The sequence below is a fragment of the Serinus canaria genome, chromosome 1A (genome assembly GCF_022539315.1).
Source record: "Serinus canaria isolate serCan28SL12 chromosome 1A, serCan2020, whole genome shotgun sequence".
NCBI classification, from domain to species: domain Eukaryota; kingdom Metazoa; phylum Chordata; class Aves; order Passeriformes; family Fringillidae; genus Serinus; species Serinus canaria.
Window position 1 is genome coordinate 12,560,210 of NC_066314.1, and position 15,824 is coordinate 12,576,033.

At 37.8% G+C, this 15,824-nt stretch overlaps 1 protein-coding gene across 6 annotated transcripts in view; it reads right to left on the minus strand.

The window, feature by feature from the left end:
• Positions 1-1,130: 1,130 nt before the first annotated feature.
• Positions 1,131-15,824, minus strand: part of ORC5 (origin recognition complex subunit 5) — a 66,049-nt gene continuing 51,355 nt past the window's right edge. For 4 of the 6 annotated variants that reach the window (XM_009086843.4, XM_050988010.1, XM_018910291.3 and 1 more), the window contains 2 exons: positions 8,692-8,804; positions 1,131-5,028 (listed from right to left, as the gene is read on the minus strand). In XM_009086843.4, coding sequence (XP_009085091.2) covers positions 4,983-5,028; positions 8,692-8,804 — 159 coding nt within the window. In that variant the 3' untranslated portion in view covers positions 1,131-4,982. Of the gene's footprint in view, positions 5,029-8,060; positions 8,182-8,691; positions 8,805-15,824 lie in introns of those variants that run through there. The other 2 variants (XM_050988009.1, XM_030238272.2) reach the window with 2 other exon arrangements.

Below are 15,824 nucleotides of genomic sequence, written 5' to 3' on the forward strand. Positions count from 1 at the left end.
TGGGCTCTTCATTAGCATTTCATCGAAAATGAAAGATATGAAACACGAACGCCAGTACAGCATTAATGGTTCAACATACTGCACCAGGATTTGGAAAAAGACCTTGCTGAAGCCAAACACCCACCCTCAAGTACACAAGAGACACCTCTCCAAATACCCAAACGAATTTTGGCAGGACAAAAGGCAGTATGTGGCAACAGGTTAGTTGAACGATGCACACCTGCACCACAGGGGGACAGACAGCCCACAGCAGCATCCCCTGTGGGATGTCAAGCCCAGGAGCTCGCTGTGCTTCTGGTGCAGACCTCTGTAAGAACCATTTCAAAATCACAGAATTGCACTGGGAGGGTACAGGAAGAAACAGAGAGGAAGGCAGAAGTCTGGGGGAATTCTGGATACTTCAAAACATCAAAGCTGTCAAAAGGGCAAGTTCATCCACAACTTTATCTCAAAGGAAATCCCAGCCTGTTTCCATACTGGAGTTGCCCAGCTGCCTACCCAAACAGGAGGGGATTTTCTTTTAGTACTTTGCTGCCTGTTGGTGGTAACTCCCTTGGAAGAGCTGTATAGCAAGCCCTTTTTGGCAACTGCAACACACCAGGGGAAATGATTTCTTATCAAATGTAGTTTGAACCAAATGAAAGAAGAGCTAGGGATATTTCTCCTGCTTTGGAAAAATGGGGTATTGGTCACTGGCAGAGGAGAAGGGGTTCTAAGTACTAAGTAACAAACTACAACACTTCAAATATTAAGTCTACTGGTGGTACTTTGGACATCATGTTCCCACTCCAAGACTCCCTGCTTACAGTCAGACATTCACTTGTTCAACAGCATGGAAACACCTCCATCCATGGACTGGTTGACTGCCCAGGGTTGGTCCTACTTTAATACCATCCTTCTGAGCTCCTTGATGTCAGACACCTCGGTGGATACTTGGTTATTCAAATACATGGCTGATATACTGCTCATATCCAATAATAAGCAGTATGATATTTTTGGTTTTTGTTTTACATCTGCCATTGAGCTGTGGCTTTTTAAAGACATAGGTTTCCAGGAAAACATGAATATGGTCATTATAAGGATTGCACTTCTGCAGTTTCAACTCTGCTGGCATACACAAACAATTCCTGTATTGTTTTCAGATTTATTCTTTAAATGTTTTTAATAAACATGCACAAAAATAAAGAATCAAAAAGTTACCCTTATCTGTGTGTTGAACAGTTCATTTGAATCAGCTTGTTCACAGCAAAAGATGTCACAATGAAGCTGAGATAAAAAACGCACGGTTTTGCTATTAATCTCCCATTCAATTTTCTAGTGGAGCCATTCCAATATCTACAAACACATAAAAATTTTGTATTGTCGATGATTAGACTTGCTAATCAAGCTGTATCTTTATCCCAATGCATATTTACCAGCAATGATGAGGCTCTTTTGTAAGTTATGCCATTCTGTCACTGAGAAAACTGGAGAAGTTATTCACCTCTGGTAGGATTTACTTCTGGATGGAGTACATCTTCTGTTCCCCAGCTGTCTGGACTCACCAGAACACACAGCACACCAACCTCCAGGAAGCCCTCAAGAACCTCGCATTTCTCACTCTTCCCTGCCATCTCTGCCACTACAAGTGCAGAGGGAATCCTGAGACACTTTACTGGGTACATTTTGCCCATAGGTCACAGACAGGTAATATCTCCTATATTCCTGCTGGAAATCCTGTCCTTCACACTATTCTCCTGGCATGGCTGGCTGTTCCAGTTATGAGAAGAAAACATAGTGCCTGATGGGCCTTGTCAAAATGGTACTTGGTGGATACTGGAAAAATTTCACCAATGGCAAGAATGAATATGTTTTTACATGGTGCATAGAAGCATCAGAACTCATAAGGTACTGAAATAAACAATGTATTTCTTTATCTCACCCCAAAAGAGTCAATAGCTACAGGAATTGTTACAGTAGAAACAGCAGGTTCCAGGATAACCAAAGTAAGACAAATCACTGTCCAAAGAGAATGAATCAACTCCTGTATTACATGTTGATGCAGCCTTGCAAGCCTTCTTAACAAATAAAATCTCCATGTTATGTGCATGAAAATGCAGCTATTGATGAAGCCAGAGCTATTCAAGGGTACTAATCTCTTCGCAACTGATGACAGCCGAATTTCTTTTTCCATTACTTTATCCTTTTAAGAACAAGCCCCAGCTCCTGGTAATGTTCAGATCAGCCACTGGAGAGAAGCACTGTAAGTCGATAATTTTTTTTTTCAGTATTCTAATGCTTTGTGACTCAGGAATTATGAAAAAAATTGGCTACTTTTAAAATACATACTGCAGCACTAAGGTACTGAAGGTTTTCTGATTAGTTAAACTATCTTGCTCTACATTGTTTGCACAGTTCTCAAAAGCACCTGTAGAAGAGGTGAAATCCTGGCCCAGGGGAGGCTAAAAGAGGCCTCATCCATGAAAATGGGGTCTCAGAACAGAATATTGCTAAGGTATCTGGTAAGAAACTCAGCAATAATTTATAAACTCATTGACATGGCTATATAGAAATATTTCTAGTTTGTCAGAATAAATCCTACTATTCCTCATCAGCCTAGTTATAGCCTACATCAATCATTTGCACTTCAGTCACCTTGTTCATTCTCATAGTCTGCTGATTCAGCTTTAAATTTTATTTCACTGATAGGAGTCTTTCACAAAGGTCAAAAAAGTGCCTTCAAAGTAAGGAGAGTGGTTTCTGTCTAATGAAACCTCAGTTACTACTCCTTCTCTAGCTAACCTCATTTCAGTCAAATTAACTACATTCCACAAAAAATTAGTATACCTATCCTTTGGATTTACACTGGAAATAATCACCAATACTCATAAGACTAATAAAGAAGAAATTGGACTGAAAAAAATATCAGCAGCACCAAGTTTTCTTATTGCTTAATTTCTAAGACCTTTATTTTAGGTCTAATTTATGCTCCAAATTTGGAGCTGAAGAGTTTTGAGGGTCTGGTCTATTTGGTGGAAATGTCTGGGATTACTGAAAATGAAATTTTGTGACTCAAGTTTTGTAGCACTTAACAAATCAGTATCTGTCCCATCATGTTTCATATATCAAATTCTAATCCAGATCATAAACTACAAATCCCTATGATCTATTGCTACTGTTTTACATGGACTAGCTGACAAATGAATACCTCAAAACTTCTTCCCACTACAAACTGCAGCCCTAGGTACTCATACAGGAGATCCACAAGAGCCGAGCTCAGCCCAGCCCTAGCTCCAAGATAGAAAGGCACTGTAAAATTTAGCACAAAGTTCACATTAAGGACATTTTTATAAACAAAAACAAAAGCAGGTAGTAAACATTTTTGAAACAGGCTATGTATTCACATCCAAGCACTTCAGTAAGTGTGACAAATGTTGCCACCTCATGGACAGGTGCAGGGTTTGATCCAGCTCAGCGGTAGGAAGGAAAACAGATCACGGAGATGACTCATTGCTGCCCTTTCACACTCCCCTGGGGGAGGAAGCCAGAGCTTGGCCAGAAGGATGCTTTTGTCACTTGGGTCTCAATCCAGAAGCATGGCTACGCATCCACAATTGGGAAAAGAAAAGAAAACAACAACAACAAAAAGAAAAACTAAGAAAAAAAGAAAAAAAAAGAAAGAGGAGTAATGACTACACATATTCAGAGTATTTGACCATTTCTAATATAAGAGCAAGGGAGGAAGACTGATGATTTTTCTCTGAAAAAAGCCCATAATGTTCAACTTAGAACCTGGCATGGTCTTTCACTGTCAAACAGCCAAAGGTGAGCACTCAAGGGTAAAACATCTGAGTAACAGGCTGTGGGACCTGGAGTTTTCAAGAAGGTTACTGAAATCTTCAGTTTCATGAGGACAATTACCTCCAACTGGACAAGGGGATTTTCATGCTCCATAAATTGTGTATCTTCTACTAGTAAGCTACAACTGTAGTGTATTCCATCAGGCATTTCCAAGGACAAAGTTTTATGTTACAATACATTAGTTATTCACTATTCCACCACTTTTGGGGAATTGCTGCAGAAAGACTCTGTCACCTGTTGAATTTCTCCCTTCCTGATGAAAAGGCAGCTGTGCCATCCTCCTCTACAGGACAGAGGCTGTTACAAAAGCCATTACATGGTGTGTATGTTAAAAGCAGGTTCATCCACATGGCACCATAATTAACACTTCCTGTAACTGGATGAACATGAAAGGACTATAGAATTTTGAAGCAAAAATACAACATTTCAAGTTTGGCATAGGGATAGAGGTTTAAGAATCAATTATTTTTTAAAAACTGTGTTTCATAAAAATACATTCATAGTCAACATTTATGAATGGTCTGAAAAAGACAATATGGTGACTAACTGGGAGTTTCCTACCATCGTGATCTCCATATAACAGGGTAACAGACTGCCTACATACTACTGAAGAGAAAGAAGAATTTGTACCAGCTTGATTTTTAAATATGTTCTTATGTTTATTATACTTTGCTACTCCACTCTCCTAAAATGGTGGCCTCAGGAAAAGCTGCTTTGGCAGGCAATTGCAAAGATTCCTGTGGAGAGGAAGTGAAAAGACTGGGCATACAAACAACGGCTGCTGCCATGTTCAAAGCACTGGGGAGAGTTCATAGAGCAAAATGCAGTCCTAAGTAAATGGGTTTCAGGCAATTTCAGTGTTAAGATAACATCATTAAGACTAGAACAGATTGTGCTCAAACCCTGCTGTTTATAATTAACACATTGCTTCCAAATACTCCAGGGTCCCTGGTAAATAGTCCTCTGCTCAGATCCACCCAGACCAATCAGAGTATTTTCATCAGGTTCCATGCTGGGCCAGCACCTGTTTGGACAAATCCAAAAGAGCCAAAATACTCTTCTTTCTGGCCAGCTAAGTAGAGAGATGAACACAGCTTGCCTTAGTCATTGTCACAGTGTCCATATGGCTGTGAAGCTTGTTTTCACAAGAAATCGTACAAGTACTTTATTATGTCGAAGTTCACGGTCCTATAAACAAAAACACAGTATATTAGAGCAATCATCTTAACAGTGCTAAGACTTTAACCTGTTTGGAGACAGCACATGCAGGACATTCTGCACAATCAAAGTCAAGCAATTCCCCAAAAGAAATGCAAGCAAGGATTAATGAATTTTGAATTTCTTTCATTATTTACAATACCTTCTTCTGATTATTTTGAATTTTTAAAATTAAAAAAAGAAATATAGCAACTTCCTAAGAAAGGAAGACTCTTATTTCAATAATGAAACAATAAAAATATAACAATATTAATAAGATTATATTTTCATATGGCAAACTTGATGTTCTAGTTGGTGATGAAAAGCAACAACCTTTTATGCTATTGAATGTTTTGTTCATCTCCTAAACCACCTGTTTTAGCATGTACTCCTTCTTCTGTACTCATTTGGAGCCTGTGTTCTTTCAGTAGTTGACCCATGTTCATAGCTAAATTTGAAAAATCCATGGATGCCAATCAATGGGATAGAAGATTTTAATGTACACTTTTGTACTTTAATGGCAGGCAAAATGAAACAGCAGTAGAATAAAACATATAATTATTTTTTTTGTCTCTAAACTCATTATTCTATACAATCTAACACTCAGACTTTAGGGTTTACTGTTTGAATAAATAATGCAAATTACTGCATAAAATGACAAGTATAAAATTAAAAGCGTTTTTTAAAAAAAGTATTCAATGATCCAAAAATAACTGCTAACAATACTAAGTGAGATTAGCTAGCTGAATTCTTATTTGTTGGACTACAATCATTTAATAGTCTCAGCTCATGCATCAGCCTGTAACCCACTTTTCAAAGAAGTTTTTATAAAACATCATTTTGGACAGAGAAAAAGTTTAGAAATCTCCAAGATGCATAACAGGAAATACTCTGTTGGAGTCTGTGACAAATTTAAAGACATTAACTGCCAGTGTTAGACTTACACAACATTGTCACTGGAGTCAGTGACAAATTTAAAGACATTAACTACCACTGTTAGACTTACACAACATTGTGTCACTCAAAAACAAGTGCTTTAATTACAAGGCTTTCCACAGAAACAAAATCATACACACTAACAAATGCTGACCTTATCAACTAAATGAAACAGAATTGTCCTGTCATAACAACTGGGTTTATTACAGACTCTCAGAAAAGATCCATTATATTCAATAAACACTACGAGAGCCCTACTTCAGCTAGAGAAAATTTATGAACTTAAGTTTGAAATTCTTAAAAGAGAAATGATTTCTAACAAAGAAACATCTAACTTTACCTTCAGCTAAATGTTTAACTACGATGTGGTAAAACACAGAGATGTTTCCACAAAGACTGAGTGTATGGCACAGAACAGAGCCAGATGTGAGGTTCCATGGTAAAAAAGAGACTGTGCACTTCAGCAGTTACCATGTTAAAAGCCACCAGGAAGAGACACAAGTTTTTTACTCTTTTCCAAAAACAGGTGGCTTTTTTGTTTTTAGTGCAGACTTCACTTTTGCTTAAAAAACACAGAAAATGAAACTACAATCTGAACAGCTTGAATGGGGGTGGGGAGGGAGCATCCTTTTCTGTCCCATTCTTTGCACACCTCAGCCTGCCATTAGGAAATATGCTGGAGTAAAAAGGCTGAGATGGTAACTAAAATCTAAAGATTTTACTGACTAACAAACTTATTTTAGTACTATTGCAGTAACAGAGAAAGAAAAATCAGAAGATGGGCTGTTTACTTCATACATATTTTGGCTGAGATTTCAAAGTAGTTCCTTCTCTGTGACAAATACAACCACAACTATTGCACAGATAGAAAATGAAATTTCCTAAAGCACAGAAGATCAGGTCCTCATCCTGTAGCTCGTAGCCCCACCCAGGGAAAACAGAAGCTCATTTCTAATGAGTTCATGAAACCTTGTCTTTTTATGGATCATCCTCTTTAAGATTTAATAAATACTGTGGTCTGAAAAGTATTTTTACAATTTTAATAAAAATTGTAACAAATGAACAAACAAGATTTTAAAAAAAGGGAGAAACAGGAGAAAATCAGAACAGGCCAACTTTAAAATCAATCAATCTATCTATCTATCTATCTATCTATCTATCTATCTATCTATCTATCTATCTATCTATCTATCTATCTATCTATCTATCTATCTAATTTAAATAGCCCTATCTAGGCAGCAAATAAAGACCTGCAAACTACTTTTGGAGAAAAAACAACTGCTTTCTTCCTCATAACAGGTAGGAAAAGGTATGTGTATGTATATATATATATATATATATATATATATATATATATATGGTGTGTGTATCTGTATATATATGTATGTGTGTATATATATATACACACACATACATATATATATAGATACACACACCATCAGACCTGAAGGAAAGCAAGCTAAAACACTACCATGCACTGATGTATGAAGTGACAGTGTCTCTGACAAACACATTCTCCAGTAAGCATGAGCTGCATGGCACAAGTTTTGGTCCTGTTTTCTGGCCGTCTCTACCTTCCAGTGACTTTAATGCAGTCATTGAAACTTCTGAGGATTCCAAAGTTGCAAGGAAAGGGCTGTCAAAGTATCCCAATTCAAGGATAATTCCCAATGTATAACTGTATACACAGTGATCCATGTTGCTGAGCAGATGGTCTGCTGTGCTTGGTTCCCGGGGGAGCTTTTTCAGGGCATCACTCACCAAGTGACTTTACTGCCGGGAAGAGCAAACTGACATAGCAAAGCTGTGGAGGTCCTGGCAGTGTGGTCCAGCCAGACCTGAGCCAGACAAAGTTTCATTCTACAGCTTGTCCAACTGAAAACTGAAATAAGTGTATCTGTTGCATTTACTGACAAGGCTACTGGACATTTAATAGCTCAGGAGAGTAACATGTGCACTGAGGTTATGGAACAGAGCCTACACCTCAGGTTCTTCCTTAGTTCCACATTAGAGAGAAGAGCTGGCTGTGAGACCATTTCTCCCTTTTGACACATGTCATTTCTGGGCTCTGTTCTGGTTATAGACTGTTTATCCAAGACTTGCTAATAAGGTGGCAGCAACAGATAAAATAGGAGACATAGCCCTGATTGCTGCCTTTGTATTGCATGTATTTCTGTCTGCAAATTATTGCCATCTCTCCTGATGGATCTCAAACTGTTCTCAGACTTCATGACTGAAGGCTCTGGATAAACAAAGATGCTGATGTACTTACATCCACTAACTGAATTAGTGAAGAGAGTCTATATGCAAGAATTCCTATAACCTATGTAGTTTTTATATCATATGCACAACACTGTTAAGAACCAAATATAATTTCAGATTCAAATACCATAATGTGCTTTTTGGTAATGAAATGGACTGACATTTTAGAGCAGTACTTTCACATGAAGTCCCTGACCTTTACTAAGCACAAAGACAGTATGTTACTGTAACACATACTGCCACTGTAACATAAATCATTTTCAAAACAGGAATGGACTATACTTACCTTGGGTACAACATGTCTCATAAATAACACGACTTATTCAGTCATTCTTAGAAAACATCCACAGGTTTTCTATTCTGGTCTGCAAAGAGCTATAGACTGAGCAAATACTTGGTTTGAAGTCTCTTTCAAGTCAGCACATGGAACAGTAAATGAACTCTTAACAGGCTCACCGGGCAATAGCTCTGATGAAGTCCAGAGACACAGTACACTTGTAACGTGGTCCATCAAGCTGGTCATTCTGGCCAACCATGGATAACAGCTGCAGTGTCACAAGAGAGGTGATCTACAGACAAGAGACACCACTAATGTTAGTCATTTCTGTTAACATTAATAGCAGTGGGCAATTTATTGTTTTGTTTGGTTTTGGTTTTTTTTTTCCATTTGGCATAATTCCCATTTTTCTCTGGAAAAGTCACTCACACTTGCTCATTGTTCATTTCCACATTCTGCAGCTAGAAAACCCAGGAATGTACATACATACATCTTGCCATTACATTTTCAGCACCAGCAGTGATAGAAAAAGGCTAAAACCCTTCATCCTTCGTATCAAAAGTTATCCTGGAGTTTTGAACAGAGGAACAGGAATAATAGACATGAGCTGAGCATTTTCCAAATCTCTGCCTGACAATCAGGAAGGACTAGGATTTTCTTTCCTTTATCCCTGAAGACTGCCTTTTGAACTTTCCCACTCAATGTTGGATATTCCTGTGCCAGATCATATCACATTTTGAACAGATGGGTGTTTCACTCTACTCAAAATGAAAAGAAATTTGAAAATTGAAAAGAATAGGCTGGAAGATTGCATGTTAAAAAGAGCAGGGCCTGAGTTGAGAGAAATTTTCCTACAAACACACATACAGTGTCTTGACAGAGCCATTGATTATTTTTCTATAATAGCAATGTACCAGCTTACTTTTTCACTTTGTTCCTCCAGTGATGGCTGTGGCACTACTGAAGTGAAGTCATGGGGTGTCACCACTGAAAACAGCCAGCCCATTTTGACTCAGTTAGGAAGAGACACTGTAGTGATTCCATTGTCTCTCTATCTCCTCCCAGATACCAGGGAAAGAAAGAAGTAAAAGCAGAAAAGAAAATTTTTCCTTGGCCTTTGTAATAGACCACAGATAATTCAGGGCAATGAGGTTATATTCTGTGACAAAATGGTATCTGGCCAAAGGTTTCATTTTCAAAAAAAAACAGTCAACCATGACCTACTTCTGAGTAATGATAATAGGACAGTAAGGAATTTCTCAAGAACAATGTATTTCAGAAGAGAAAATAAATGTCAGTTCAAACGTTCAAGGAACCACACTGCTATAAAAAGCATCAGTAAGTTGTACCAATAAAAAATAATCCTAAGTCAGTAATAACCCTGCTCTTTTGCTGGAAGTACACTTGGTTTTCAAATTTGTGACAGTGCTTGTAGGAGGCAGGAGTAATATAATAGAAAAAAATGATACCTACTTATGGAGAATAGAAAAAAGTATGGTACCCAAGAATGAAGTAATTTTTTCAACAGCCTGCACTTAACTTTCTTTCATATGTCATGAGACAACAATAGCTTGGATGCCAAAATTCTGAAAAGTCTTTGGAGTTTGTTTAAGGACTGTTGATCTACACATAGTCACAAAGACAAATTCCATTTACTTAATTCAGATCTATAAATTAAATGGTTTATCAAATTTTAGCATTGACAAAAATTAATGAAAATTGAATTCAGTATATGGCAAATGTCTCAGATTTTAGTTCATTAATTGCTTTGCATTTATCACTAGACTGGGATAAACCTCAAACTTGCTAGGTTTTATATTCTTAAAATACTAATGAGAGTATATTTTTCTCCATTCTTCATTCAACAAAATCCATATTCATTATCGAGGAATCTGCTGTAACAATTGCACCCAGGTGCATCAATCAAATCACTTCTGCACGGCACACTTGTAGCTGGTCTCACATTCAGAAATCACCAGTGAAGGAATAGCAGGAGAGTTCCTTGAAGTTCCTTATGACCACAGAAAAAGTCTGCACAGCCTGGAGATCCATCTCAGTTTCATGTGGGATGTAAAAGTGACCTTGCTGCTGTATTACAAATGCTCCAGCAATACTTCAACAAATTCTGCATTTTCTTTTCTAACTATCACCAAATGCTCTGTGAGTAACACAAGGTCAGCAATGTAAAACTCCTTACTAAAGGCTGACTCAAGAAATCTGAACTAACATCAGCCTGGACACTAAGTTTCATTAATGTCCTTGACTTAAGAAATTAACTCAAAGACTCAACCTACAATATTATGAGATAAATAAAGCTAATATACAATATTACAAAATAAATAAAGAGTAGCTTTACTCTTTATGATCAGAGTAATGTACTTAGGAAACTGCAACCTTTTACTTATTTCTTTCACAACACTTGATAAGTGTCATCACAGGGAAGCAAGTGCAGAAACAGCAAGTCCTGACCCTGAGACCACTTAAAAAGACAGCTGTAGAGAAAATATTTTCAATTCATGCAGGCAAGAAACAGTTTTATCTCCAAAGAGGCTCAGTAGAGACAAAGGGAAAGAACATGTATCTAAGGGAAGTCAGTAGGGACCAGCTTTCCTACAGACAGCCAAATGTTAGAGGCTAAAATACCTAACTTGTTAGGTTCTTTAGATTAGAATTCAACATGCAGTAGTTACAGATGCCTGGTCTCTGCATGGAGAAAGGCAGAAATCTCCTAAGGACAAGTCCTAAAGCCTGCCTGCTGAGGGGGGCAGCAGCCTGGAGCTTTGTTTGCACAGCTTTTTCAGTGGGTTCAGGGAAAATCAAAACCAGCAACGGAGTTCAAAAAGCAATGACTTCTAATTTTTTCTTGCTTTATACAATATAGCAGGAGAGGAGTTCTGCTGTCAGCCACAGAAATGGACAAGACGCCTATTTTGTGCAATAAATTGATAGAAAAGACTGGATTGTGGTAGGTGTGGAATTAAGTTTCTCTAATATTCTGTGCTGAATCTAGACCCAATAAATAAAAGATGACTGTCCTCACCAAACAGTTCAGAAGTCTTCTGGGACACAGAAGGTCCAAATCCCTTCTGACACAAGAGGCTTGAGCACCTCTGCCGAATGTCTGACAGATAACTGGGGTGGGAGCAAAGGAAGGAAGAAGAAAAAGCCATGTACAGTAGGAAATCATCACCAGACCTAACTAGCACTCTGCTTCTGAAGCTGAACTATTTTGCATAAAATTGCAATCGCTCTGGGAGTACCCAGGGTATGCACCTGGTAAAGAAGGACACAGTGGAATGACCTGGGTTTAAGACAGTGTATTTGTAGCATAATTTTAAAATTCACCAATATTCATGTCTTGTTAGCACTTCAGTTCCATGTACCACCTATAACTTAAGCACTGAAAAACAATTACTACTTTAAAAGTTCAGGTACTATAAAACTTTGGAGGCAATGTGTTCTTAAATTAAGACACATCAAAAATTTGAAACACAGATGGGAAAAATATGAATGCAATGCCAAACTAATTGCACGTAGCCAAAAATACACCACTGCTTTTGAAACATTTTTCAACTTTTTTTTTTTTTTTTTAAATATCATGGGTACAGTGGCTCCATTTCATTATCACAAAAGCTTGAGAAGAAACATCTGGCAAGAACAGACTAGAAACAAGTCAGAAAAACTGTGTGGGTGACATAAGAAAGAATATTTATTGAGAACCTCATGAACAAAAGAAATTACAGTTGGAAGAAAAATTCAAAGAGTTATTTGTAAAATTACTTAAATTGGTGATTATTTAATACTAGCAAAACTTAACAATTAAATGAAATTTTCTACAGGATTAACAAAATCTGAAAAAAACCCTTTCTGATCTGAAAGATGTAGAGAAACAGGTTTTAACAGTATGTTTAAAAATAAGTGATGATGGAACTTGCTTTGAAATATATTTGTGTGAGAAGCCTGCTGCTGAAATCTTGGATCCAAGGTGAGAATAATCATAAAAGCACAGCAGATAATAGTTCCCAGGAGGAATGACCACTCAGATTGCTTCTGGAGATTCATTGGTCAAACACTGACATTGAAACCTCTGGAAAAAACATGCAACCCACGAGCCATCCTTCAAGGCAGCTTTTTTCCTATCAGCCTGGACTAACAGATGGGCCTTGCATCATTCCCTAAGCAGACACAAAGACTGGCTTTGTGAGCAAATGGCTGTGGGGAAGTGAGAAGGATTCCAGAAGGAAGGGCTGTCTGCTGAGAAAGGCCGGGCTCTTCCCAAGGACACCACCAGTAGCCAGAAAATATTCACTGATGCGCAAAACATGAGCAGAATTAGCAGCCATGGCACAGGGAAACGCACGGTTAGTTTGGGTAAGCAATGACAGACTATCCAGGAAAGAGTCTGGACAGCATGGGACATATCTCAAATGCATAGGATAAAACTAAACAGAAAATGATGCTGACTGTTTGGGGTGGAGGGGAAGCTGCTTCCTCAGAGATGTGATTGAAATCTCATGAAGTGTACATTTTAAACTGGACTGGAAAAATATTAATGAAAGGAAGAACAATTTCAAACTGGCAGAAATATACTAAATGATCTGTGTGGTTTTTTTCATCTCCACAGTTTATAATATTCAATTATCTTGCCCAAGATGTAGAATTAATTCTAACTCTTCAGTCTGGCTTACTGTCACACACAGATTCTGAACGTCAAAAGCATCAAGAAATGAAGCACTTTCCATATTCAGCTCTGTCAGACAAGGGTACTACATTCTTTCACAGTCACATGAATGATGCTTTGCAGCACCATCATCCCATAGCTCTCAAAGCCTGTGCACTTGATCAAAACCTACCCCTGCCAGCAGTCACATTCGGGCACACAGAAAAACCTCGGCTATGCAACACGGCACTTGGAACACCCAATACCATTTACAAAACACATTTCAGTCAAAATGACTGTGCAATACTCTCCTGGAGTTAAATTCAATGACCCTAGTACAAATTATGTGAGCATTAAAAAACCTGCTCAAAATTATTTTAATGGAAATTATAGCCAGAGTATGCTCAAATGTCAGCCTTGTTTGAAAAGCTTACACAGAAAGATAACCATAGAACATTACAACTATATATATTTAAGACAGCACTTGATCAAAATTGTTTTTATAAAAATTATTAAAAAGAAATCAACATTTTTCTGAATGCTTGTAGAAAACCATCAGATTTGGATACTGAATTACATTTTGTGCAAGGCTTTTAATGCACTAAAAAAAAACAACAGGAGGGATACCCCTCCAGATTACTTAGAGCCTTCAAGCCTGCAGTTAAACATTTATTATGACATGCTTCAGCTAGGTATTTTACCTTTATCTCAGCTTAAAGCAATCCAACTCTATTTTTAAACTACATTATGAACACAGTCAAAATGTTTCTGACATGAACAGAGGCACCAACAGACCCAGCCACAGCCTCAGTGCTGCTCCACAGACAGTGCCCTGTGCCCCTCCCTTTGGTGATACAAGTAGGTGGCTATGCAAGATGTTATGGGGCAAACACAGAGACCCAGCCGGCTTTGCAGTTTCTTTTATGAATGCTTGCATTTGATGACTTTCTTTGTTCCAGATTAGTTTGGGGTTTTTATGTTGCTGTCACATAAGTATTACCTCATTATTTTGTGTTAAGTGTCCAGGACCTTGATTTCATTTCACTCAAGGAAAATCTACGTGAGTTACAGATTTAAACAAATGACTCCATTTGCTTTTTCAAAGTGTCATCATATCAGTGCTTCAGTCATTTATTAAGACAGCCAAAACTTCCTTTACACAATCCAGAAGAAATGTTTATTTACCCTCAAGTACATGACCCTGAATTTCTTGCTGTTAAACCCATTCAGTTTGTATCACACTCACCACCTAAAAGACTTTTCTTGCGTCTCTTCAGAACAGAAATGTTTATTAAGCCCAAGGCATATAACATTGAATTTTACTAGAAATTTCTTCTGGCTTTTATTCTACAAGTCATTAGAACCATTCTCACATGTTATCTTCTCCATTGTGTAATCACTGCTCACTACCTCTTCCTTATTCTACTTGGTCTTACCTTTTGTATCCCATTTACACAAAATGATGCTTGACAAGAAACAGTGCCAATTTCATACAGTTCATCAAGGGAGAAATGCATAATTTGCCTTTTTCCTTTCCCCCTCCTCTTTCTGTACCACTCCACTATCTTCTGTCTTTCAGACCACAGAACACCTTTCTGTATACTAGAAGCTGCCTTCTCTCTAGACCATTGTCCTGCAATTGGCCTCCCTTGTGCTTTTCCCTTCAACCTCAAGAGAAGTAAATGCATTTTTCTATTTCGAGAAGACACTTCCTACCCTCGCTCTATTCGTATTTTAGAATACTTTCTCTTCAGTAAGCAGTCTGTCTTTTAGGGTTTGTTTAGTGACTCCGACTAGCTGCAAATCTTGACTCATCAGTACAGCTTCCTTTCAATTCTGCTCTGTACCTTCCCATTATCTCTACTCCTCACATATTCTCTTCCCAAACCTGCTATTTAAAGAAACAGAAACAAAACATACCACATTTTTCTAAAAATACCATCTTTTTTTAAAATGGGGACATTGGATCAAGATCCAGGAATCATCACAGGAAAGCAAGAAGGCAATTTAAAGAAGTAAACAAGAAATCCAGAAGGAAGTAAACAAGAAATCCAGAAGGAAGTAAACAAGAAATCCAGAAGGAATTCTTCATCCAAAATTGTAGTTAATCTGTAACACACTTTGCCTCTACAAAGTCAGTACAATGCTAGAGAGTTTTGAGGAGTTTAGAAAGCCACTGGGCACATTCATGGAAGCAAATAAAACCATGGGCTGCTGAATGAAAATATCACCTCTGTGGCAGACATTTAAACCACACGTAATACACAGACTATGCTCATCCTCTGCTTTCTAGTCTTAATTTTTTCCTGGTTATTTGATATTACTTAGAAGTAGTCAGACAGTTTTAGACAGTTTTACTGTCTAAGAAGTAAAATAGTGAGTAAGCCCATTTTTGGTCTGACTTAATGTGCCTGCTGTGATGCATTCATCAAAGATAAAACAGATCATCTGCATCTTCTACACCCTACCACTCTTTCCCCTTTTAACCTTCTCTTGGGCCTCTGCAAGGGCTCTCTTACTATTAGTTACTGTATTCTCCCCATACTTTGCAGTCTTCGAAAAAACAAAAAACCCCACTTGATGAAAATCCAGCTTCCCCCACTATCTCCTGAAAACCTTCCCAACATCTCAAAAGCATTTGCACAGATTAGC